Source organism: Prionailurus viverrinus, chromosome B1 (assembly GCF_022837055.1).
Source record: "Prionailurus viverrinus isolate Anna chromosome B1, UM_Priviv_1.0, whole genome shotgun sequence".
In the NCBI taxonomy this organism is placed as follows: domain Eukaryota; kingdom Metazoa; phylum Chordata; class Mammalia; order Carnivora; family Felidae; genus Prionailurus; species Prionailurus viverrinus.
In genome coordinates, this window is record NC_062564.1 from 35,957,930 (window position 1) to 35,979,703 (window position 21,774).

General features: G+C 55.0%; 1 protein-coding gene and 1 long non-coding RNA gene across 6 annotated transcripts in view; one reads left to right on the plus strand and one right to left on the minus strand.

The window, feature by feature from the left end:
• LOC125163621 (uncharacterized) overlaps window positions 1-4,796 on the plus strand; it is a 15,015-nt gene extending 10,219 nt beyond the window's left edge. The window contains exon 4 of the long non-coding RNA XR_007151519.1: window positions 4,786-4,796. This is a non-coding gene — a long non-coding RNA (uncharacterized LOC125163621). The remainder of the gene's footprint in view (window positions 1-4,785) is intronic.
• Window positions 1-21,611, minus strand: part of DMTN (dematin actin binding protein) — a 27,377-nt gene extending 5,766 nt beyond the window's left edge. For 2 of the 5 annotated variants that reach the window (XM_047855631.1, XM_047855629.1), the window contains exons 1-10: window positions 13,410-13,685; window positions 5,099-5,304; window positions 4,740-4,814; window positions 4,215-4,370; window positions 3,243-3,287; window positions 2,813-2,912; window positions 2,396-2,452; window positions 2,013-2,165; window positions 1,389-1,513; window positions 667-772 (exon numbers count right to left, since the gene is read on the minus strand). In XM_047855631.1, the coding sequence (XP_047711587.1) occupies window positions 667-772; window positions 1,389-1,513; window positions 2,013-2,165; window positions 2,396-2,452; window positions 2,813-2,912; window positions 3,243-3,287; window positions 4,215-4,370; window positions 4,740-4,814; window positions 5,099-5,116 (835 nt within the window). In that variant the 5' untranslated portion in view covers window positions 5,117-5,304; window positions 13,410-13,685. Of the gene's footprint in view, window positions 1-666; window positions 773-1,388; window positions 1,514-2,012; window positions 2,166-2,395; window positions 2,453-2,812; window positions 2,913-3,242; window positions 3,288-4,214; window positions 4,371-4,739; window positions 4,815-5,098; window positions 5,305-13,409; window positions 13,686-21,281 lie in introns of those variants that run through there. The other 3 variants (XM_047855633.1, XM_047855632.1, XM_047855630.1) reach the window with 2 other exon arrangements.
• Window positions 21,612-21,774: the final 163 nt, after the last annotated feature.

A 21,774-nucleotide genomic window follows, 5' to 3' on the forward strand; every position in this document is an offset into this window, starting at 1 on the left:
AGTGATTTAGAGGGCTTAGTACCCAAAGCCCAGGACACCCCCCCCCCGCCCCCGTCTCTCTGGCTAATCCCTGCCACCCCAAGGCACACTCTGGGCTCTGTAACTGCAGGCTCCTGCAGGCCCTGTAAGGTGGCCAGGATGTTTCCTGTTCCTTGCCTTTGCTCGCACACTGTCCTGTGTCCACAATGCCCTTCTCCCCCACTCACTCTTTCGCTTCAAGACCTAGTTACCCTCCTCCCCGACTCTCCAGCCCCAGGCCCAGTCATGATCCTCTCGAAGCACTCACTGTGTGCCTCTCATGTCACCACAACACCTCCCCAAACTGCACTGACTGTAATTCTCATGTCAGCTTCCCCATGCACCGGGAGCTATTGAAGGACAGGACTATATTTTCGACTCTTTATAATCCCCAATGTCTAGCATACGTTGAACACAAATAAGTGTTTGATAAGTTAAACAAAATTTGCTAATTCTGCTTTAGTCTTATTCCATGACTGGTATTCTTGCCCTAAGGAGAACACGAGTGCCTTGAGCCAGTGACACGATCTTTTGTCCCTTACACCGCAGGAGCACAGAGCTGGGCATATGATAAACAAACTCAGACTCCGATTCTGGCCTCAAGGTCTGGCCAGGTGATTCGGAGCCCCCCCACCCCATGGCACTCACAGGTATGAAAGGGTGTCCGGTCAGGCAGAGAGCGAGTTTTCCTCCGGATAGGCAATGACTTTTCCATCTCTTCTTTCAAGATCATCTTTCCCAAGTTGGAAGTAACCTGGAGAAGGAGAAAGGAAGATGGGTCCAAGACTTCTACCCGCATTTCTCATCTCCAAAAGGTTCAGAGCTGGGTATCTGCAGGCAGGACTGGGGACTGGTTTCCGAGTGGCTCGGTGGTGCCCTGGAGCCTGTGGGGCCTGTCACTGTCTGATGCACTGCCACACTGGGTTTGGCCACCCTGGAGAGCAAGGAATCAGCGCAGCTCAGTGTAACTGTATCCTAGTGGCTTCTGCATCCCAGAGCACAAGTCCGTGCCACCGTCAGTGACCTTTCCAGGAGCCCCAACACCCTTTCTCCTGCTCTGGAGACCAGTGGCCTGCTCTCTCCTTGCTCCTCTTCCCGTGAACTTAGTCTACTGAAGCCTAGCACTGTGAGGGGGCACCCTTTTCTTTCCTTTTGACCCTAAATTAACTAGTGTTTCCCAAAAGCAGCACGAGGTCCTGGTGTCCATTCAGTAACAGCAAGCTGAAGTCCTGGGAAGAAGGGGGGTTCCTCGTGTTCCTACAAGGATGTTCTTCAGGCATGACACCATTCAGAACAGAACAGCTAGTGAACCAGAACTTTTGTCCCCAAGAAGATATAGGCAGGGTGTCTGGGGGGTAGTGAGATGCTACCTTACTGAGTTCCTCTCTCTGACGCTCCCTGAGAGCCTTCATCTCTTCCCCAGAGTCGTCATCTTCCTCCTCTTCCTCTTCCTCTGCGCCCCTCCTCGATGCCTTCCGCTTCCTCCATTCTGTCTCTGGGGAACACAGGCAAAAGCAGGCTCGTCAATCAGCCATTCGCTCAACAAGCATTTGTCAGGTGCTGGCTTTGTGCGTGGCAACTGGGCTGCACCTTGAAGAGAACACTACAAATTATTTTGCAAAAAAATAAAATAAAGGTAACGTTTTCTAGCCTTGTGGTAAAGCTGAGTAGGCAATGCACACTCACATGACTTAAATACAGGGGACTAAACCCTTGTCTTGCTCCTCTTTCTCTTTCCCAGAGCTCCTGTCACAGAACTTGGGAGGCAGACTTCTGGTAAATGTCTGCTGAGTGGCCAAATGAAAGGAAAGTGAATGAAAGACTAACAAGCAGGGCCACACACACCAAGAGCCATTGGAACACAGGGAAGGGCGATGAGCTGAGAGGGCCATGAAGGACGTGGGGTGGGCATGGGGAGAGGGTGGGTTCATGGAGCAGCTCTCGGGAGGCAGTATCCCAGGCCTCCCTTTCCCCTCTCCAACACAGTGTCCTACCCACGACGGCCAGCGACGGGGGGCATGGCCAATAGTCGGTTTCAATCTTGGCTGGCTGGTTGGGGTCAGGCGGCTGGGCTGCAGGGAACTTGGAGGACTCGATGATGAGGTCCTCGATGAGGTGCTTGCTCTGAGGGCTCCCTCCCATGGACTCTGCAGGTGAAGGTCAGGGTCAGCCCATACCCCCTGCCAGGCCACCTCGGCCTAGCCCAGCCCCTAACTCCCTCTCCTGTTCTCTTTCACACCTGTGAGACCATGGGTGTAAACACAACACACAGCAAAGAATACAGAGCAGAGGTTATATGCTGTTATGAACAGCTATTCTCCCACAGTCCCCTAGCCGGTGGCGCAAAGCGGCCCAGGTCAGTGAGGGGAACCCTCACCTCTCTGCTTGTAGATAGGTGGCTTCTTGTAGATGTTGGAATCTGGGCGGGTTGTCTCTGTGGACAGGGAGCAAGAGCAGATGAGAAGGAGGATATGCTGATGGTGGGCGAGACCAGGTCAATGAGGAGGCACAAATGGAATGGAAGAAGGCAGGAAATTCATGGGCTCCTGCCAAGAGCCAAGACAGAACTGGAGTTCCTAGAGCTGTCCCTCAGGGGATTGGGACTTTTCCCACTTTTCTAGTTGGGTGGGAGGGAAGGCACCATCCGCCTGTGGTCCTGCCATCAGGGGTTCCAGCCAATTCCATAGTGAGCATATACCCCAGAGAGTGGGGGACAGACAGTAAAAGGCTTGGGTTCCTGCAGGAAAAAGAGGTCCCAGGGAAAGGGTGCAGCCACAATGACAGTAAAGCCTACCAGGATGGTGGAAATGGGGTAGGCTGGTCCGTGGGGTCCCAGTGGCTCTTGGGGCTGAAACCTGAGAGATGGTTCCAGGGGACCGGCTCTCTGCCCACACCTGCAGAACAGAAGTGTGGTTCACTGAAGCTCCCAGGTCTCCCACCCTACCCTCTCCAACCCAGAGAGACACTGCTTCACCTGACTCCACCATCTCTGTTCCCCCCACCCTGACAGCCCACAAGCCCCCAACCCCAGGGCAGAGGAAGGGTATCCAAGGACTCGACCTACTGATGATGTCTGACCCAGGGAGAAAGGGTTAAATGAGGTCCTGGGTCAGACAGACAGATGGACACAGAGCTGGTCAGCAACAGGATGAGGTCATCCCATGGGCTCTGCATATGTGTGGGGGAGGGGAGCCGGGCAAGTGTCAGGTGTGGGGCAGACTCACCTCTGGGGATGGTGGGGGGGATGTGGATTTGGGTGACAGTGAGCGCTGCGGATGGAGAGGAGGCTGGTCAGAGCCACAAGGGTAGGGGTAAATCCTCATCCCTAGAGCCCCGGAAGGGCCACTTCATCCCCCGCCCAACTCTGCACCCTTGCCCGGCCAATTTCTGAGCCACCTCTTCTCTCTCAGTCCTTGCCAGTTCCCAGAACTGGCCCTCCATCCTTCTTCATCCTAGTGCTCTCCTGGGCAGAGCCCTCTCTTTCTCTGGATGTATGAAGAAGCCATGGATCTTGGAGCAGTGTGCTTGTGCCTTGAGGGCCAATTGAAGGTGGCTCTGACCCTGTCCTCAGAGCCTAGCGCCCAGGGGAAGGGACAAGACCCACAAGCAGCCAGGATGGAGTCTGGGCTCCCAGCAGGGTAGCCCCCAGCCTGCCCCCAGCCCACAGTTCAGCCATGACACTACCCCTTTCTGGAACACGGCTTACAAAGTAGCTGCCACAAGTTCTCTCTCACACTTAAATAGCTGGTGAGGTGGGAGGGCAGATGTATTGCCTCGATTTACAGGAGGGGAAACTGAAACCATACTTTCACGCAGGTCACTCAGCTAGGAATTCCAGCCTTCTCGTCCAGTGCTCCTGAGGGCTTTTGGCAAATTTGCTTTTTCTGTCCACTCACACCCTTTTCCTCCATAACCCCCCCCCCCGCCCCCACCACCGGCTCTGTGAGGCTGCCATTCAAACATGGCCTCCCCACTCTCTGCATGGAGCTTATCCTCCAGCCTCCGCCCTGTCTCTCTGCCTGTTCTCCACAAACACTGGGTTGACCATTGGTTGATTTCTGCCCACAGTTCCTTTTCTTGTTTTGGAGTCTGGCCACCAGGAAAGGAAGCGTCAGAGGGATTCCACCTCCTACCCGGTGTGGCTGGGGGAGCCCTTTCCCCCAAGTCCTGTCCAAGAGGAGCCTCCCACCCCTCACCTCCCGGCTTCTGGGAAGCTCCACATGTTCCAGGAGAGAATAGGTAAAGTGGGGCTCGTAGATCATGAGGTCAGGCCGCTCGATGTCCAGGATGGCCTTGTCCTTGGGGATGGCAGCCAAGTCCTTGTAGCCCAGCACCTGATTGTCCATCTTGGCCTGAAGGGAAATGGTGTGAATGGAACAGATGTGCCAAAAGCCTCACCTAGAATACTGGCCTTAGGAAGAAAATGGGCAGCCATCTGAGATGTCAGCTCTTAAAAGTTAATAATTCTATTATTTTAATTTTAAGAGTTTAGAGAGTTACCTTACAAAATGATAATCCTTCACCTAGCATTTTGGGTACAATGAGGCAGGACCAGACCAGAGAAGGGGGGTGTGGAGAACCTTCTCTGGATTTCTGGGTTCTCTCTGCCCATCAGCCCTGGCAGGACCATCGTCAGGGAGGCTCTGGGTGAAGTGGCCCAGCAGTGTCCCCACCCCATCCCTGTCCCAGCTTGGGGGTGCTGGTGGCCGAGAAGTACTCACCACGATGCTGGAGGGAGAGCCAGGAACACTGGAGCCTCGGGAGGAGCTGACGCTCCCAGGGGAGGTAAGTGGTTGCTGGGGAGAGTGAAAGGCGGGCGGGTGGGAATGAGCGTGCGTGCCAGGGCCGGGTGCGGGCTGGCTCTCCTCCGGGCGGAGGGAGGGAAGGAGGGTGGGGCTGGGGCAGGGGAGGGCTTCCTTAGGCCTCTGGGGCCCCGAGGTGCGGTTGTGCAGGCAACCAGCAGGTGGCACCGTCGACTCCCGACCTGACCCTCGGCGGGGAAGCCTGGCCCCACCCGGTGCCCAGGCCGCGCACTGCCGGGACGGGGGGGGGGGGGGGGGGGGGGGCACCTCCCGCGCACCTTCTGCAGCCGTTCCATGCAGCAGGGAGCTGGCAGGTCCGGTCACCCGCAGAGCCCCGTGCGCGAGGGTTGACGACAGGGCGTCAGGCTCTGCCCGGCTCCTGGGCGCTGCGCGCTCGGGGCCACGAGAGCAGAAAGTGCGTTCCACCGGGCTGTGGCGTCCTCATCCCTCAGTGACTCTCCCGGCTGGTGACCGAGTGCCGGGCCTGGGAGGGAAGAACGTGCCAGGGAGGGCGGTGGGGCCCCGGATCTCTGGGAGCTCCGGAGAGCAGGGCGGAAGGGAGCCAGCGCCCTTCAGGGTTCAGGCTTTCCATTCGCTCAGCCCCGGGTAAGCAAGCGAGCGCGCGTGTGGACGGCAAAGCGGGAAAAGCGGAGGGACTGCACTTGTTTTTGAGCCATTGTTCTCTGGCCGGAAAGGAAATGACTGCAGGGGTCACCCGTTCCGGTGCAGCCTCACATTCCGGCTCTGTCACACCTGCCCTGCCCTGGGGCTGCAGTCCGGTTTCAAGCCCTGGTTCTCACTCCTCTCGGCCAAGGCCGTGGCCTCTCTCCCTGGCTCTGTGCTGGCGCCTGTCCTTCTCCCTACTCAATCCATTGTCCATTGTGCCCCCTGTGTCTCAAATCCCAGGCAGGTTTAACACAGAGGGACCTACTGAACCTATCAGGTGAACAGACTGGGTGGAGATGCAGTGAAACTGACTTGGCATGAAGTGGCCCTGTCATGGGCTGGGGGAGGCCTCCTGGAAAAAGGGAGGGGAGCGTGGAGGGAGACCACATTCGGTGTCCCTGTCCCTGTCCAGCAGGCAGTCTCACTTGCAGGCATTTGATAGAGTCCCCTTTGGGGTCGAGGCCACATCCCAGCTCTGCACAGCCTTCTCAGAATGCCTGTGCTGAGGCTGTCCTCTGAATTGCTACTTCTCTACAAGGCAGGGCCCCTAGCTTCAGCAGGAAGGCATCCCAGCTGGCACTGCTGCCTCTTTGTTCCTGGGGAGTTGGGTCTTGTCTGCTGCAGATTATGAGTTCCCTGGGGCCACAGTCCATGTATTCCCCTTCATCCCTGATTCCCTTAGCAATCTTCCCATCCCCCCACTGCCTGTACTAGATACATAATAACCACTCAGTGAATGCCTGGCTGACTTTCCAGCCATGGTGGCCATGGGCCTTAGAGTGCAGAGAGTTGATGGCTATAGAAGGTACAGGGAAGAGGCAGCATGAACTCTGGACCAGAGTACCTGGGAGTGAGTAGACTCTGCTACTCAGCAGCTGTGTGACCTTGGGCAAGTTACTTACTCTCTCTGTACTTACATTTCTCATGTGTAAAATGGAAGACAGTCATAGTATCTATGTCATGGGGTGGCTCTGCGTATTAGATAAGTTATAAAATGTGAAATGCTTAAAACATTATAAATTCTACTATGTGGAGTATTAACTATTATTATTTCTATTTCCCCAAGGGCTAATGAACTTTTGTGTCTTTTCTGTAGCTGTTCTTTACCACAGGGGGTAATGAAAGACTGAGGTCATTGGTGCTCCCAATCTTATCACCTGTTACTTTGTATCAGGCCATTCTTCTGCTCACCCTCTTTCCCCCACCAAAACCACCTGCTTGCTGCAAAAGCAGCCCTCACTCCCATGTCCCTGCTTTTGTGCATGCCCTTTCCACTATTCTCTGTCCCCTTCCATGTCTCCCAGAACCCACTAGTCCTTCAGGGGCCATCCTAAGCTCTGCTCCTCTGGGAGGCCTCCCCTACTATTCTAGGCCTTCTTATAACGCTTCTCAGAATTCCAGTGGGACTGAAAAAGAAACCTGCATAACTTTGCCCTTGATTATATGTTGCCTAATGCCAGAAAATGTTTTTTCACTAACCAGAATGAGTGCTAACTTCTGGAGGACAAAACAATAACAATAGATACCATTTTTTGAATGGTCATGTTAGGTACTTTGATAAGCACTTTTTTTTAAAGATTTTATTTTTAAGTAATCTTTATGCCCAGTGTGCGGCTTGAACCTACAACCCTGAGATCAAGAGTCGAGTCGCATGCTCCACCAACTGAGCCAGCCAGGTGCCCCTGATAAGGACTTTAAAAGAATGATTTTGTTTCATCCCCCCCTCAACAACAAAGGTAGACCCATTTTACAGATGAGAAAACTGAGGCTCAGGTTAAAAAGTTGTCCAGAGTTGTGAGCTGAAAATGACTGTTCTTCAGCATTGGCATGATTCGAAGTGCCTGCCTAGTGCCGTGTCAGGTGCATTGTGGGGATAGACTAAAATCTGCCACATTTCTCAAGTCTTTTTGAAATTCTAGAGTCAAGGCTTGTCTAAGACAGGACTCTGGCCATCAGAGAGTCACACTAGGTATTTGGTTCCCATGGAAAGACTCCATTCCAGAGCTTTATCCTTCTCTTGCCTTCTTAGCTCTCACTTTGTAATGCTTTTAACTAGGTGTCTGAGGATCAGAGTAAACTCTAATACATATTCAAGAGCTGTTAGTTCTTTTTCACTCCTCTCTGATCTTTACTGTGTTAGTAGCCATTGTCAAACTAACTATATACTTGGCTTAGCCTTAGAGCCAAACACTCATTCATCCATGTATCTACCCATCCTTCCATCCATCCATCCATCCATCCATCCACCCACCTATCCATCCACCCACCTACCCAGTCATATATTGCTTTATCCATTCATCAGATACTTCCTGAGTACCTAATTCTTCAGTAACCACAGACAACACTCAGTGATAAGCCTTATGGAGAACAGAAAGATGAGTCAGGGGAGCCGAGCTGCCCCTCCAGAAATGAGGCATGTATATAGATAACTTGCGTGCAAAGCAGAAAATTACATGTGCTAGATAAGATAATATAAGGAGCCATGAGAAGTCACAGGAGGAGGGATCACTCCTGCTGGGGTGTTGAGAAAGGAATAATAAAAAAGATCCCTTAGAGGAGGTATTCGAGGTAGGCCTTGAATGCCCAGTTTGAGTTCATGTAAAAACCGAAGAAATGGATTCTTGAGAGATAAAGCAGCATGAGCAAAAGTAGAGATATGGGGAGCAGCACTGGGTCTGGCTAGGGAACAGCACATATGGCTAAATTATAGAGCTCATAAGGTTGAAATATGTTTGATGCAGGAGGTCAGTGGTCAGATTATGGAGGCCTCCAACCCAGACTAGGGGATTCAGACTGTATTTTGTGGGCAAGAGGAGCCATGAATGCTTAGAAACTTTTTTCAAACAAAGAAGTGACAGACCCAAGCAGTGCTTTGAATGTGGCTTCAGCCTGGAATACGAACTGGACAGGAAGGGGCAGTGTGGACAAAGACCAGCCTGGAAGCTACGGCAGCAGTCAGGCAGGGGCTTGTGAGGGCCTTGACTTGGGTATGAGGCCCATGATGGAAAGGAGGCAAAAGGGAGAGATCCTAGAGGCACAATGTGCAAAACAGACTTGATCTGGAGAGCCCCTGGGGGATGGGGAGGTGGCTGCCCTCAGAGACAGAAGGGGAAGCATGGAGTTCACTTTTTGAGGTTGAGGTGGGTGCAGTCGATGAGCCCATGGGAACATCCAGGAGGAACAGGAGGTTGAGGGAGGGGCAGGCTGGAAATAGAGATTTGGAAGCCATCTGACTACAGACGGTACTTTGCACATGAGGTTGTCAAAGGAGAAAAGAAGTTTAAAACCAGCATCCTGGGAAATACCACGGGGACCAGAATAGTCACAGATGGCATGAAAGGGAGAGGTGAAACGGAATGGCCAGCTCCTTGGGGGCACGGAGTGTATCTAGTGCACAGTAAGAGTGCAATAAATATGGAGAAAAATGGTAGGCAAGTGGGGCTGAGAAAAGAAGGTCATGGAGCCAAGAGTCCCTGGCCCAGAGAAGGCGGGAAGTGTTGCAGGGAGTGAAGGCTCTCTGGTTTGGTGGCCTGTGAGAGCATTTCCAGAGGAGTAGTGAGGCTCCCTTGTCAGGGCTGGCCTAGATAGCACACAGGCAAGAAGAGTGTGACAGAGGGTGGGAGAGGGTTGGAGAGTGGCTCTGGAGGAGGCCAATTGGCTGAAGGTGTTTAAAGAAAGGGAAGACCTGAACACGCTTGTAGGCATTGAAGAGGGAAGAGGGATCCCAGCAGGGGAGAGGCATGTGGTTCAGGCCCAAGTGGAGGGCTGGCTTTGGAAAGAAAACTCTAGGCTTTCCTGGAAGGAGAGGAAAGGGAAAGTTGGGTATCCACAACACAGAAGCATGTAGCCTGGGCCAGTCCCATTGGGAGGCCATTATTTTCCCAGGAAAAGTGACAGATAAGGCCATACGCAGATCTGACAGGTTGGTGAGCAGAAGCTAAAGGCAGTAGAAAAGGTCTGGTGGGGAGTGTGGATGGCTGAGCTGCCAGGGAGAACTGAGAGTTTCCATGTGTTCTGAGCCTCAGGCTGAGCCTGGTGGTGGCCCTGGCACCTTCCCCTCGAGCACCAGTGTGTGTGTGTGTGTGTGTGTGTGTGTGTGTGTGTGTGTGTGGCAGGGAGGTACAGGATGAGGCAATGACTGTGTATCAGAGTGGTAACTGCCCAGGCAAGAAGTGAGGGGAAGGGTACCAGACCAGCCACGTCACTGCAGTGCACAATCGCCCTGAACCCACACTCACATGTGCACAAACACTGGCCTTCAGGCATAGCCACTCAGAAACAGGATTCAAAATAATGATGTGTCTGCTCTGTTGCCCGGGCCTTTCCAGAGCTGTCCACAACCCTGCGGCAGTCCCCTGTGCTGGGTCTCATCCCCTTAGCCTCAGAGTCTCCTCTCCCTTACTCTGAGCCACATTCCTTTGAGCCTGCTTGGCAGTGCCCAGTGTGTTAGGAAACACGCTGACAAACTGATCTCTTACTCTTCCAGGGCACTACATTTTAATTTAGGGCTAGCCTTAAGAAGTGAAGTTCTTTCTGGTGAAATTTTAAGGAAAAATGCTTTGGGGTGGAGTTTCTCTCTCTCTCTCTCTCTCTCTCTCTCTCTCTCTCTCTCTCAGGAGAGAGAGTGAGGGAGAGGGCGAGAGGGAGGAAAGGAGGGATTTCTTGGCTTCTCTCAAATCACATTATGCAGGCAATTGCTTACTCCACCCACAAGAGGCCCCCTCCCCCAAAGCTAATTTCCTCCCAAGTCAACACCCACTCTCCCCTCCTCCAGTCCTGACCCTCTCTCCCCACCGTACACACCCCTTGTGTCTGCACATGCACATGCACATGCACCCCCTCGGTCCCAGAAACCTCCTATGAACCAGACCAAAAGGGCAGGCTGCAGCAGGAAGGGAGGGCAGGATGGAAGGACAGGGAAAGAAAGAAAGGCTGTGGAGGCAGGCAAGCCCAGGTGGTGGAGAGGACTTCCCAGCTGCTCACTCCCATCACACACTGGGGCTCCTCATCCCTCCTTCTCCACCCCACCCTCCCCCAGCCCCGCAGCATTGCCTTATCTAAGCCACCAGCCCAGCCCCACCTCAAATTGCCCACCTGCGCATCTCCATGGCAACTAGAACCTCTCAGCTTTGGGCTGGGGGTGATAAGACCTCTGCACCCATCCCAGCCGGCTCCTCCTGCAAATAGGACTAGCCTGGCTGTGCCTCCCTGGACTTGTAGAAATGAAGGCTCAGCGGGCAGAACCACAGCTGGGGACCTCCAGTCCAGCCTCTGCTCATATCCTAAGCCCACCCCCGCTGGCTCTGTGCCAGTCACTGTGCCGTGGACTTTCATAACATCCTCTTTACCCTCCACACAAGCCTTCCCCACTTAGAGATGAGGAAACTGTGGCTGAGAGGCTGACTTGCCAAAGCCACACAAACAGAAAGCAAGCTGGAATTGCTACCCAGGCCTGTCTCAGGCTAAAGCCAATGGACAGTCTTCTCAGTGGGTCTCTGAAGATCCTACTTCAATCTGAACTTGGGCCTTGGGGCTAACCTTATATAGTGCTAACCCTACATGGTGGAGCCACCCAGATTCCTGCCCGCTGGCCTGACTTGTGGACAAGGAACAGGGAGACTGGGGGACTGGGGCTTTGTGCCCCTGGGCAGGGTCAAGTCAGCCTGGGCGCGGTTAGTGCAGAGAGTAAGTGAGTTGTGAAATGAGGCAAATGAGCTGTCCAAGTGGGCTGGGGTCAGTGTGGGCAGGAACTTTGCCCCTCTCCCTTTTCTCCAGTTTCACTCACAGTGTGACTGCCTGCCTTGCCCCTTCCCTGCTCCTTCTCCACTCTCTGCTTTCCATTCCCTTTTTCTACTCTTTCTTCATCTTTCCTCCCTTGGCTCTGTTTCCCTTTCACACTGTCCTGCTCCCAGCCCCACCCCCACAGTTACTGTGGCAACAATTCAGTGCCAGAAATAAAGGAAGGATCCAGCTAGGTCACTGGTTCCCAAAACAGCATCCCATCCTGGGGTGGAGAGGGGAAGAGTGGGCAGGAGCAGACCAGCAGTAGCCAGGGAGGCCTGAGGGTGTACGTGTGGGTGGGTGGGTGTGGGTGGTTGTGTGCACGCGTGCGCAGGGGGCACCCATGCTTGCTCCAAAAGGACGTGCAGGAAGGCCAGGAGAGGGCTCCCAGCTCTGGGCCAGCAGTTCATGGAGCATCCATCAGGCCTGTGCCTGCCCTTCTTCCCTTCTCTCCTCATCCCCATTTTTTAAGGCCTCCTCGATATGCTAGGACTAGGGTTGGTGTTCCTCTAATACCAACACTATATATATATCACCCTCTCACACTCTGCTGAAGCATCAGGCAGGACAGGTGGGCCCAAAATCTGGGCCCCAGCCTGAGAACCCACTTGCTCAAGGCCTGCCCCATCTTTGGTCCTGATGACAGCAGGACTGGGCCCAGGCAGCCCCTTCCACTCCCCCCACTTCATACAAATATGCATCTTTTCATTCAGTTTCTCCTAGACTTCTCTTGTGTTGATGTACTCTTTCTCTATACCTTCCTTCTGAAGAGGCCCCTCTTTCTGTGTGCCCCCAACTCCTCAGGCTTACTTGGTCCTCAGCATGCTTCTGCTCTGGTCTCTACTTATAGCTGGTTCTGTTGGTACATTGTGGTGCCACTGGTACAAAGTAGATTGATAGAGCTGCGGGGAGATGCAAGGATCTTGAGTCCCAAGTTCAGCTTTCTGAATTCTGAGGGTATCCTTACTCTGATGTTTACACACACACACACACGCGCGCGCGCGCGAGCCCCAAAAGAAGAATTCCTATAGACCTGCATCCCCAGGTGAACTGCCTGACTCAGGTGTTGAACATAAGGAGAGGCCAGCAGCACTGAGGCAAGACACATGTGGACATAGCACTTTGCCCACACAGGCAAGAGCCCACACTGAAACACAGTTGCAGAACCCATGCACCCTGCTTGCAAGATCACGCCCCCACTCTCCCAGCAAGGCCCCCACACAGTGACACACAGTGCTACTGACACCCACTCCCACCCACCCACTGATCCTCTTGGCACCCGTTCTCCATGCTCACAACCACTCGCATCACGTGCTGACACCCCCTCCCTGAGCTGTGCACATGTATGCCCCCCATTTACCCACTCCCTGGTGGCTTCCCTGCTCCCCATTCCCAAAGCATGACTGCCTTCCTTCTCCTACACCTGCCCCTGCTCCCCTGACTCTCAAACCCTGGCAACACAGTCCCCTGGGAGGGAAACACTAGGTGCATCTGCCCAGGGAGGGGGCTTGGCCTGCTAGGCTGGCAAGGGGTTGCCTCTGGATCCTCACAGGCCTGAATGTCTGCTCAGCCCCCAGCCTCTTCAAGCACTTCAGCAGTGGCCAGGAGTGAGCAGGGGTCAGGCCTGCAGCCACGCCCTACCACCCAACATCATTCTGCATTTGGTTCTCACCCCAGCCTGGCCAGCCAAGGGCTAGAAAGGGGCTCACCAGGTACCTCCTCCCAAGGAACACACCCCTCACCAACAGCATTCAGGTGTCTGTGTGTAGTGCTTCCCCCTCAAAACCTGCAGCACATTGGGAGCGAGGGGGGCAACCCCTTCCACTCCCCGTTATTCAGCAAAGAAAGAACAGCTCCCCTGCCCACCCCAGTGCCCCCCCGATTCCGTCACTTGCACTTCTGCCCAGCACAGCTAGGTGAAGGGGGCACTGGGGTGACAGCATGAACCTTCAGCCCTCTTCCTCAAATCAGGCTTGATGAGATCAAACCCAGCTAGTCCCAGGGTTTCTCCCCCTGAACAGCGGCCATAGCCGACCCCTCCTAAGGGGATCCGTGCCACCACCCAGAGCCTCACTCCCAGGCAGGGGTTGTGGCCCAAAGTGCCCAGAGAGGGGACGAGAGATGGGAGACCCTGCCACCTACCTCTTCCCAGACAGTGTTGCCCAGATGCTCTGAGGCCCCAAGACTGGGCTGGGCAGGCACAGGCCCAGATCCCAGCGCTGTCGCTTTTTCTCCAGAGCCAAGGTAATAGGCGTCTCTTCCAGGAACCCAGCCGTGCTTTCCCAGAGCACAAATAGCAGGAAAAACCCGGCTTGGGGTAGGTGGGCGGGTGGGGGGAGCTGGCACAGGAGGGGACCTACCCTCTGAGCCCCCACCCCCTCGTCCCCACCCTGCTTCTCCACAGGCTTGCGCTTGGAGCCTGCGTCTGGCGGTCTGGCGGGCGGGCCTCTGGCTCCCCCACAGCACCCTCCCCACCTCCAGCTGATAGCGTGTGGCCGGCCTGAGGGTGTGTGTTTGTATGTGTCTGCGCTTCCACCTAGCTCAAAGCTGCAGTTCAATCCGTTTCAAACAAGAGGAGCATTAACCCGGCATCATGACGAAGCAGAATCGGAAGCAGACTCGCGAGCTGTTGGCCTTTTTCCCTTTCCCACACCCCCAACCCTGCAACATTCCATGCTCACACACTTTCATACACACACACACACACACACACACACACAGCCCCTCAAGCCTCCTCATAAACAGAATTTGAGTTGGGGTAGGGGCAGAGGGGGCTCTACTGATAACTGAGAGATGACAACACCTTTTTCTCCCAGCACCTGTATCTCCTACTCCTTGCCTAAGAGCAGCAACGAAGGCCTCTGAGGTCCTGCCTCCCTGGGGTGCTAAAGGGCATAGATTCTCAGTGGTAGGGAGAGGGCAAAGATGCCCGAATTGGTCACTCAAGGAAGGCTTAACCCCCTCCTGGTGAGGGACAAATGGGAAGATCTGAAAAACCAGGTCCTCAGCACAAGAGACTGGGTTGGCCCTTAGATTACCAGAATCCCCTGGCAACTGTGAGAAGGACTCCATCTCTCACTGGGGCAGCTTCATCAAAAGGGAATTTCCGGCCAGGTGATGCCCAGGTCCCAGCACAGAACTACAGGATGTGCCCTCCCTGTCTGGGAAAACCTTCACAAGTCCAGGACCCTGTCATTGGCCTGTTGGTTCTCTGTGGGCACAGAGCAGAGCGTGGTTCATCTTTGACCCCTGGGGGGCAGGGGAGGGAACTCAGCCGGCTGGCCCTGGCCGTGGCCCCAGCAGTCTCTCCACCTCACAGCAGACTTGCCTACCTAGGCAGCCCTTGCTGTTGCCCTGGTAACCACTGCCCACAGCCGGTCAGCTGATGGTATGAGCTGTCCTTCGGGAAATCTAGAATCTGGGGAGGGGGCTCTGGGGTATCTGAATGGAAAATCACAGGGAGAGGGTCTTGAGGGGGACAGGTGAGAGTGTGCTCCAGACCTCTTGCTCAAGGAAAAGAGGACAGGAGGGGACAGGTAGGGACAGTAAGGGAGGGATGTCTGGGTTAGTGAAAGATAGAGAAGAATGAATTTCAAAGGATGGGCTCCAGAAAGAATGGAGAAATGAAGAAGGCAGGCAGCTGAGTGACTGAGGAAGGGTAGAAGGAATTCAGCTGCTGGGGAGTGGCTAGGGAGAGGGCCCTGTGGAAAGGAATGAGAAAGCCTGGGGGTGAGAAAAGAAACATCTAACCATGAAAAAAAAGGTCAGGACATGATGCAGGAGGGGGTGTACCTTTGATGTGGCAGGAGGGGCTACAGCCTCGGAGGAGGGGGAATCAGGCCTTTCTGGGTAAACTGCCAGCCTCAGACAGCCTCTCTGCTTCCCTCCCTTCAAGCCCACCCTTAGTGCCCTGACCCTGCTGCCAACCCTCCAGGAGACCAAGCACCAGGTGCTTTTCCACCTCAGCCCTTTAGGACCCCTGATTTTTCCCACTACCATGGTTCCTGTCCTGCTCCCACTTGCCCCCCACCAGACAACGCCACCCCAGGAGATTTGTCTTCCGGTGCAAGGGTGACCAGAGGTAGGGCTGGAATGAGCTGGTGTGGGGAAGGACAGCTGTGGACAGGGGCCTGGAATGAGGTAGATCATGAGAAATGGGTAGGAGTCTCTATGGCCTGGGAGGAAGGGAGCATTCTCGTCTGTGAAACAAGGCCCTTCTCGGATAGAGTGGGGGAATCCAGGGGAAAGGGCAAGGGGAGGGGGAAGGGAGGGCTCTCCGGTACCTTCAGGGGCCTGGGGCGTGGGGCAGGAGCACGGCAGCTTCCTCGGTGACATACACCTCCATCCCTCGGCGCATCTCCTCTCCGCCTCCCGTTGCCAAGACAACCTGCCGGCTCAGCCGCGGCGGCAGCAGGGAGGGGGGAGGAGGCGGCTGTGACTCCTACTGCCTCTTCAGTGATGGAGGGAGGCGGCCTGAGGTCTGCCTCGGTGCTGAGGTGGGGGTGGGGTAGCTGCATGGGCCAGGGCTCCCACTGAGTCTCCCCTCCCCATTTCCATAAGGCTCTGGGGTTGGCTCCCAGTATGGCCTCAGGACAGCTCTAATTCAGGGCCATACAGCAGGCCGAACTTGCAAAGGGAGGCAGCACTGGGCAGCATCCTCCATTCCAGAAAGCTTGGTGTGCAGCTGGGGAACAGTGATAGGAACAGGGAGGAATGACCTATGTTAAAGGGTCAGAGGGTGGCTTCCAGCAGGAAGGCTGGGGTGGACACAGGGCTTCGGGCCCAGAAGTCTGCCCCACATCTGACCTCGGCTATCTCTGAGCATCTCCTCCTCTCATTCCCCTTGACCAAGAGGAGAATCAGAGTCTTCCAATCCTGCAAGGCCCATTCTCACTGCCCCCGACTGTACAGGAATGTCCTTCCACAGGGTGGGAGAGCCACCTTGGGTAGGAACAGTCTGCCACCAGCCAGCCCTGGAACCAAGGGGACTGCAGAGTTAGGGCTCCCTCTGTCGACCTGAGGCATGGTAGCTGTCAAGGTCATTCCTTACTGAGAGGGATCCTGGTGTGTGTGTGTGTGTGTGTGTGTGTGTGTGTGTGTGTGTGTGTATTGGTGCTCACAGGGAGGGCACAGCCAGGCCAGGAGACCCTTCTGTTGCCTGCCTCTGCTGCACCTCCACTTCCTCTATTGTCCTACAGTGAGACTTGCTCTGTCACCAGTGGCTTCCTCCTGGGAAGGCCCTAGACTCCTCAAGACCAGTAGACCATCCCCCCTCCCAGTGCTTGCCTCTCTCCCCTTCGGCTGGGATAAGAGGGGAGGCAAAATCTTTCCCCTAGAGCCAGGCAACACTGAACACCAGTGCCTACTGTCCAGGCCCCAGGGCAGGCTTCCTGGGTACCACTTGGCCATACACAGCTACTAAGGGGACTAGCATACCTTTAAGTTCAGGAGTGCCTTGAGGCCTTGAGGATGGCCCCTTTCGTCCACAACAAGGGCTGGGGCTCCTGCCCCTCTCAGGCAGGCAGTCCCAGGCCCCAACTAGTTCTTGGCTCCTTTCTGCAGCAAGATCACTGGTGCCAGATGTCCCAGCTGGACTTCGGCCCTGCCGCCAGCCCCCTCACCAAGGCCTGTGCAACAGGCTTCTCTGTACTCTCTCTGTCTCACTCCATTGCCCCTTGCCCCGCCCCATGCACCAGCCTGCTGGGGCTGGGAGCACCAGGGACTCTCCCCCTGTGCTATCTAAACATTAACTCCTGGAGAGGCTAATGAGGGCACCTGGGCACCTAAGGAGAAGGGCAAGGTGATGAAGAACTGGGCCAAAGGAATAAAGGGAAAGATGAGGGCCTGGAAATAACACTTTCTCCAAAGAGTTTAGAAGTCACACACACACCCCACCTCTATGCACTGGACCCTCTGTCTCAGGGACCCCAGAGCCTTAGTTCACAGCATGCTGCCACCAGACCAGTCTCTCTCCCAACCTCCAACCCCACAATTGCATGGTCACTCTCCTTCTCAAAGCCTCTGCCACACAAAACTCTCCATCATGTAACCCAATCATTTCCTGCCACTTCTCCAGGCAAACTTGCAATTTTATCCAAACCCAGGGACTGCTCACCTTCCCCTGAACACTCCTCACATTTTCCTATCTCAAAACCTTTTTTCTTTTCTTTTTAATGTTTATTCATTTATTTATTTTGAGAGGGGAGGGGCAGAGAGAGAGGGAGAGAAAGAGAATTCCAAGCAGACTTTGGGCCGCCAGTGCAGAGCCTGACTCAGGGCCCGAATCCTGGAACCGAACCGTGTGATCATGACTTGAGCTGAAATCAAGAGTCCAACGCTTAACCACTTAACCTACTAAGCCACCCCAGGAGCCCCTCAAAACCTTTTTTCTCATGCTGTTTTCCCTCTTAAATTTTTCCCTTACATATCTTCTCTGCTAACTGAAATCCTGCTCATTCTTAAAGATCATGCAAACTCCAGCCTTTCCCAGTGTCCCATCCCCACGTACTCTCCCACCCTGGAGAACCCTCCCTGCTTGGTCACAAGCAGAGAACATCCCACTCAGGTGATGAAGACCGTCAAGAACCTAGACTGTAATGCTCACTAGCTGCAACTGTAGATGAGTTAATATCTCTGAGTCTAAGCTTGTGCACACATTATATGGGAATACCTCCTGAATAAGGGGTTACATGTAAGCACATCTCCAGAGTTCTGTGCACATTAGTGTCCTTATTTCCAATAGCTCCTGTTTCCTTTTTCCCTCTTTTGAGATGTACCAAATGCCACTTTGCTATCTTAGGTATAAGAGAGATTTCCAAAAGTTCCAAAATTTCCAAAAGTGGGTTTATCCCCCCACCTATATTTCAAGTGTCTTGAGATCTTGACCAGGGATGACATAATATCTTGTCCATCTTTTTGGTCAGTTGAAGGGATAGCACAGTGCTTGTACATTGTAGGGGATAAATAAGTATTTGGATAACTGCTTAGGACCCCTCCCCACCCAAGTCCACCTAAGGATGGAGGGTGGAGGCAGGATTCTGGTTCTCATTCTGCCTCCATCTTGAGGGACTGCAGGGCTCAGAGCCAATGACTTCTTTCTGGACCTTCAGTCGATTTAATTCCCTCAACAAATACTTATTCTGTGTAACATACTGCACTGGGTACTATGAGGGAGGCAAAGACCTACTACTTCTACATCTGAGACACTTGCTTTGTAGCACAACCATTACACAAGCACAAATAAGTACAGTTCCAGAAAACTGTGATATAGGCCATAAGGGAAGGGCAAGTCGGCAGCCAGAGACACTTGTGTCACCAGAGACTGCCACTAGCCCCAGAGGGGAGGAAAGTCTATGGAGCAGAGGAGACAGCAGTGTGCAAGCATTCTGGAGAAAGGTGGGCTGGGCAGTGGGAACCTCAGGAACAGAGCCAGGCACAGGGTGCTGGTTGGCTATTAAACCAGAGCTCCTGGAACTCCCCAGAGGGGACTTGTAGGGACAGGGCTGGGAAGGGAGGCTGAGCAGGATTGTACAGGAGTTTTGAAAACCACGCTAAGGAGTCTGCTAGTGATCAGGTAACAATGGCAGAGCTGTGGTTTAGGGTTGGGTAGGGCCAGGGAACAAACTGTGTGATGTCCTGGAGGAGGTGGGGGTGTCAGGAGGCAGAGACATGACTTTGAAAGCTGCTGTAGTAACTGAGACAGACCCCAGCGAGGCCTGGCAGTGGTGCAGTTCCCAAGTGTGGGAGAGAAAGCAATGGTGTGCAAGGTGGTGACAGCTGACATGTTGCATTGCTAGGAGAGACTCAGCAGGAAGAACAAGGAGAGAAGAGAAAGGCAGAAATCTTAGGCAATGTTTCTCTAAAGAGGAGCCAGGAAGAGTAGGGTCCCAGTGAGAGAATGAAGAAGGAGGAAAGAGCTTCAAAAAGGTGGGGGGGGGGGGGAGGGCGGTCCTTCAAAGAGTCCAGGGATATGAGGCTGAGGACAGCCAGGTCTGAAGCCAAGGAGGTCACTGGCCACTGAAAGTATGAGGGACAGGGCTCAACAGAGTTATTTAAATAGTAGCCTGCTTGTGAGGACTAGAAAGTAAGTGGATGTCCCCCTCTGCTCCATCTGGCTGTTGGAGGACAGCACAGAGGAGGGGAGATCAATATGCAGGCTATTCTTAGCTGGAGGTCTTGGTAATCCTAACCAACACAGGATCTGAGGCACCTGCCGCCTGCTCCCTCCACTTTGTCACATCCTCCCCGAGATGGATGTGCTCATCTTGCCCTAAGTCTTCCCCCACACTGCCCACCCCCACCCACACACTTGCTTAGAACCTTCCGGCACACAGAAGCAGCCAGGGGTAGTCTGTGGTCCTCTGGGAAGTCTTCTCCCCCTACCCCTCTTTCCACATGTTAAATCCCTTGAGACCCCATTATCAGATCTATTCCTTTGGCTTCTTCATTTTAGCATCTTTGAACTCACCCCCAGACCAGATGGAATCAACTGGAATAGGTTTCACTAGATATGACAAGGCCCCCTAGGTATGGAGCCTGGACTTGGCAGAGGCACTAAAAGGTGTGGGGAGAAGGTTCAGAGAGCCAAGCCAGAGACCCAAGACTTGCCAGGCTTGGTGCTTGGGGCAGGGCAAGGCACTCAGGGATGGCACAGGCCTCCAGAGCTGCCTTCCTCCCTCACTCCTCCCTGTCTCAGGCCCTCCCCACCAGGTCTCACCTCAAAAAGCAAGAAAGGAAACAGTGAGGGCTTTCTGGAGCCGGCCCCCAGAGGCCGTCTGTGCTGGGGAGGTCAAAGAGAGGGAGGGAGGGGCCAGAGAAAGGCAGAGAAGAAAGCAGAGGCAAGACAAAGGGCCCAGTCCACCTTTGAAGCTGTCTCTAACCCGAGCCAGGGAGGGTGGGGTGGGTCTGAGAGCCGGGCTGGGGGGAGGCAGTCTAGAGTTTTAAAGAATGTCTCAAATTCCTGCGGAAATCAGAGGGATTGTAAGAGCTCCCCCTCCCCAACACACCTCCTTCTCAGCCCCCTGCCCCTGCCCCCCAAGTCCAGACCTCCACACCTGGGGGCCCCAACCCTTTGTCCTCAGGTAATTGCTGGGCGTTGCCTCTGTGTTTAAAATCCCATTGAACTCGCCAGTTATCAGCTGTGGCTCCGGACCACCCTCCCTACACCGCCCCCCTCCCAGAAAACGACCCCCAACACGTCTCCCGCAGTCTTCACCAGGATTAAGGCTCTTTGTGATTAGAAGGGGGAGAGAAAAAAGCAACCTGGTGCAAAGCAATTATGACAAGCTGGAGGGAGAATGTCTGTCCTGGGGCCTGAGAGACCTCCCTCTTGGCTGTTGCCTTCTAAATTGCCCAGAGCTGGGGGCGTCAGACCTCTCTAGTACTCACCAAAGGAGAGGCGGGGGGGACCCCTGGCCCCCACCGCCTTGGACGGCTGCTTCACTCACCTCCCATTATGACTAAACCAGGCTCCTCCCTAATTGCCCATTCGGTCCTTATTTTTGGGCCATTTTGGGGAGAAGTGGGGAGAAGGGATGTCTCTCATCCTTTTCCCTCTCTCTCCGTAATATTTCCCTCCAACAATTTCCCAGAAAGAAGAGGAAGGAGAAACTGAGGCTGGGGGGGGGGGTCCATCAACGGAAGAGCTGGCTTGCGCGGGGAGACGTGCTGGAAGGGCCTCCCCTTCAACAAGATTACACGCCGGCAAAAAGGAGGAAAGAGGCGGGTTTTATGGCTCTTAGTTCCACTCCCCTAAAGCACACCTGGAGGCGTCTGGGAAAGCCCACCCGAGAAGCTCCGGCTGGGGGTGGGAGCGCCCTCCCCCCTCCCTCCCGCCGCGGCCACCCCTCCCCCCGGGGCCGCGCGGCCCAGCCCGCCGCCTCTAATTGCATCTTCCCCTCAGGTGTGGCCCCCGCCTCCGCCCCCCGCAGGGGCCTGGGGAACAAGGGGACGCATTCTCGCCCTCTCTCCCCCTTCCGCTCGGCTGAGCCCTCCTCCCCCATTCCCCCTCCTCACCGGAAAAAAGCAATCTGGCTACCGGCGAAGAGGCTGCAGAGTCCGCGGGCCGCCCGGGCGCCGCGCCTGCCCGCTCCTCCGCGGGCGCTCGGGCCTGCTGCCCCGACCCCGGCCGCTCGCCGGCCCCAGGGTTGGGTTTGGTTCGCCCCAACAGGTAGCACGGGACGCGCAGTGCCAGCCAGGAAACCGGAGCCCGCGGAGGGAGGGGCGCGCCCGCCGGTCCCGGGGCCTGCGCCCGCCCCGGGCCGCCTGCCTCGCGTGGGGCGGAGGTGCGGGGCCTTCCTGGGCCACCCACACCCCGCTTTCCCTCCAGGCGGCACTGCCCGCCGCCCCCCACGCGCGCGCGCGCGCTGCCCCTCCACCTGCTGGGCCACGCCCGGGCCGGGGCACTTGGCTTCTACGGCTTCCCCGGGCGCCTCTCCGAGAGACTTTGTTACCAATGCCGTTTGGTAGTGGATCCCTCCACCCCGCCTTTAGATAACCCGTTTGCAGG